This window comes from Pteropus alecto, unplaced genomic scaffold (assembly GCF_000325575.1).
Source record: "Pteropus alecto unplaced genomic scaffold, ASM32557v1 scaffold12, whole genome shotgun sequence".
In the NCBI taxonomy this organism is placed as follows: Eukaryota; Metazoa; Chordata; class Mammalia; order Chiroptera; family Pteropodidae; genus Pteropus; species Pteropus alecto.
In genome coordinates, this window is record NW_006432669.1 from 12,348,805 (window position 1) to 12,352,479 (window position 3,675).

The 3,675-nt window shown below is 29.4% G+C and overlaps 1 protein-coding gene across 1 annotated transcript in view; it reads right to left on the reverse strand.

Annotated features, from left to right (window-relative positions):
• Positions 1-307: 307 nt before the first annotated feature.
• Positions 308-3,675, reverse strand: part of GUCY1A2 (guanylate cyclase 1 soluble subunit alpha 2) — a gene marked incomplete at its 5' end in the record, with an annotated part of 119,289 nt that continues 115,921 nt past the window's right edge. Inside the window, one exon of the mRNA XM_025043766.1 lies at positions 308-391. Coding sequence (XP_024899534.1) covers positions 323-391 — 69 coding nt within the window. The remainder of the gene's footprint in view (positions 392-3,675) is intronic.

Genomic DNA, 3,675 nt, shown 5'->3' on the forward strand with positions numbered 1-3,675 from the left:
GAGGTTAACATCATTCTCAGTCTCAAATTATTTCTATGATTTTTTACATATAACGTCCAGCACTCGAACAAAAAATAATAATAATAATTAGGCACACAGAAGACAAGCAACATGACTAAAAATTAAGTGAAAGAACACACAATGTAATACCACAGGGGCACTAGAGAATGGATTTATCAAGCCAAGAGTTTAAATTAATTACGGCTGATACGTTAAAGGAAATAAATAATATGAAAGTTTGTCAGATAAATGGAAACTTAAAAAACAATAAAATGGTATGAGTGACATTAATTATTAAATGGATGAGCTTCACAGATGATTTTCATAACCAATTGACAGGAGTATCAGTGAGCTGGAAGATAGAACTGAAGACAGTATACAGACTTAAATGCTGAAATTAAACAGAAGCGAAATACAGAAGAGATTCTGTTGTAACCTTATCTACTGGTAAACTCTGAAAAAATACTTTAAACATATTATTTTTTAAAAACATAAATACATTTCTAGTACCAAATAAATTCACAAGTAGAATGTAGATCTATTAAAAATATATTAGGCATAAATTTTACCAGTAATAGTATATAGTATTTTTGTATATTATTGCTATTGTAAAACAATGATTTACTAAAACTGTCACTATCTAGGAGATGTGCATTATCTAGAAGATTAAAAGTAAATTAAAATGTGTTTCTTGGATAAACATGAGAAGCAAAGATAATTGGGCTCAGTATCTTAACAGGAAATTCATATAATGCCTATGTAGTTCTTTCCGATCACTTAGCTTTATCTCCTTAGATGTGGATTCTGGAGGGAGGATATTTTGAATAAGTATTCGCACTTCAGGGTGCCTAGTACTAATGAGAATTTTATAAATAACCAATTATCAAAGAATCACAGAGAATTAATTCATTATCAAATACTTTTTTTTTTCTTTTTTCTAAACACAATCTTGGGCTATAATCTCACGAGATTAATTAAATATTGCAATATTTGCAAAAAGCAAATCCCTTCAAATATTAAGATAACAACACCAGGTTTCCTTTGTAAATAACAACTACTTTAAAATTAATTGGAAAATATTTCGTAATCTCAAAAAATCCCGTAAACTCATTAGAAGCCTTAATTGAAGCTTAAGGAGCTAGATTTAATGTATTACAGTGCATGTAAGTTGTACATTAATATTCCTGCCGTTGAACTAGGTAGTGAGAAGAAACTCATAGCATTACCCTGATTTACAATTGAGATTGCTAAACACGTTAGTATTACAACATGATTATACCCCTTTTTTTATTCTATTTCACAATCTCTCTATAATTGCCTCATTATAAAAATGTACTATTCTCTAAACTAATGAAGAAATTTTGCATTTATATGTCTATGCGATGAAATTCAATGAAAATACTTTTTGAAAACTGAAATCCAGAAGTAAAACTTAGGTATCTGGACATACTCAGCCTTCTTCGAAAGTTTTAAATCATGAAAATACTTGTCTTTCTACAATATGTTTAATCACATATTCTAGTCAGTCCTCAACCCAGCTTCTCCCTTCTTACCACTTTTTTAAAAAAGAATAAAGCACAAACAGTAATAAATGTTTTGTTATTTTAATCAAAGAGTGGTTAAACTATTAGTAAAAGTCTTTCATCACTAAAAACTCTATTTATAATACTTCGTTAAGATTAAGTTTACGAGTTAATGAACAACATAAAATTATGTAACTTTCTAATGAAATCACCATAGAGCTAGTTTAAACAGAGGGGAGAGAATATGAGTCTGATTTTACTTTTCTTCAATTGTCTATTGTTTAAGAAATAAGGAAATCAGATTCCCTCTAGGGAGGAAAAAAATGAAATATGCATAATGCTGGCATTTCCATATATTTAGCCAGTAGAATAAACATGTTGATAAATTACAAAAAAATTCTTAATCATTATTTTTAAAGGCAGTCTTAAAGTCACTTTGGGCTAAATTTTCAGAATTTATTGTATAAATAGACCATATTTGTGTATGTTTAGTAGGTACAGTCTAAACTAGCCTCTGAGTTTCATTAGAGTACTTATAGAAAAATAATTTGCTTGAATATTATAAACCGAAGAAGTTTTGCTTTTTTTTTTAATTTAAAAATTAACCCAGCCAATTTTCCAGTAATGATTCAAGGACATTCATTACCAATCATCTGAAAGCAAATATAATTGATAATTCAGGTTCCTATTTCCATCATGACAGGTAGCTCAAAAACTTATAGGCATATAAAAATTATTAATTTACTTTTCAAAATTTGAGAGGTTTGGGGAATTTTCTTTTGAGCAATTATTACAATTCGAATAGCTTAATTTTAAAATAGCCTAAGAACTTAGATAGTTTGAAGTAAACAATCGGCCGATCACAAATCTAATGAACTCTGACACCCAAGCATTTTTAATGAAAGATTCTTCTAATAAATTTAGAAATGATCCATGACACCAAGGTAGGAGCCAATTCCAAATCAAATTAACATGCCAAAAAACAAACCCAAACAATTAAATAATATAAATAATATAAATTAATAATAAAGCTAAAATTATTAAGGTAGTTTTATTATTTTGAATTCCCTTTCTGCTTTCTTATTAAATCTTTATGGACATTTCCTCTTCTGATTCAATAAGACTGATTCATAAGACAGAACTAATGTTATATCCTGCAAATGAAAATATAGGTGAACACACTGTAAAACAGAATTCCCTGGTTTTGTTCTTTGGTAATTTAACTTTGTTTTGACAATGCTGAATCAATACAAACGTTGTATCTCCTATAAAAGAAAATCCAATATAGAAAAACAATCCCAAATGATAACATGACCTAACTGGTAATCTTGAAAATTTCAGAATCGATAGAAATTAAAAGTAGAATGTATATATTTACAGTTTGCAGCATATCTGAGGCAGTATTCCTTTTGTTTGTTTGTTTTTCCTGACATTGGCATAAGTGTCATTCACATACTTGAATAACTCAATAATTATGTCCTGAGAGGACTTAGATTAGATTTTTTTAATGTTCCTTGCTTTTGTTTTCACCTCTGGTGGGAGTCTTTCTCTTTACCCATTTTTTAAATTGTCAAATGTAAACATGTGTGAACATAAAATGAGTAATTTTGCACTATAACCCCTATGTTCACTTCTCCTACTGCATCCTTCCCTTTCCCATTATCTTCTTTCTTTCTCCTGGAGTTATGCAACATCTTGAATTTTGTACTAATCATTCTCTTTCTTTTACACTTTTCCATCAATGCAGGTATTTCTAAATAGCATACTTTTCCAATTTTCCTAGTTTTGAAATTTAATTTAATGGAATAATACTACAGCATTCCTCTGTGCCTTGCTTCTTTTGATCAATATTATTGTTTACATTCATCCATGTTGATGTCAATAGCTGAAGTCATTCATTTACCCAACTCTATAGTATCTTAAGGCATAAATATATCACAGCTCATTCATACTATTAAAAGAATATTACAGTTATTTACAACTTGAGGCTATTATGAAAGCATTGCTGTGATTTCTGCTACACATGCACAAGTATCTCCCTGGAGTAGACATCTCGGAGAGGGTTATAGGAAAAGCACAAATTCAACTTTACTAGTTAATGCCAAGGACACTGTATCATTTAGACCTCCATCAGCTATATGTGAGATTTCCT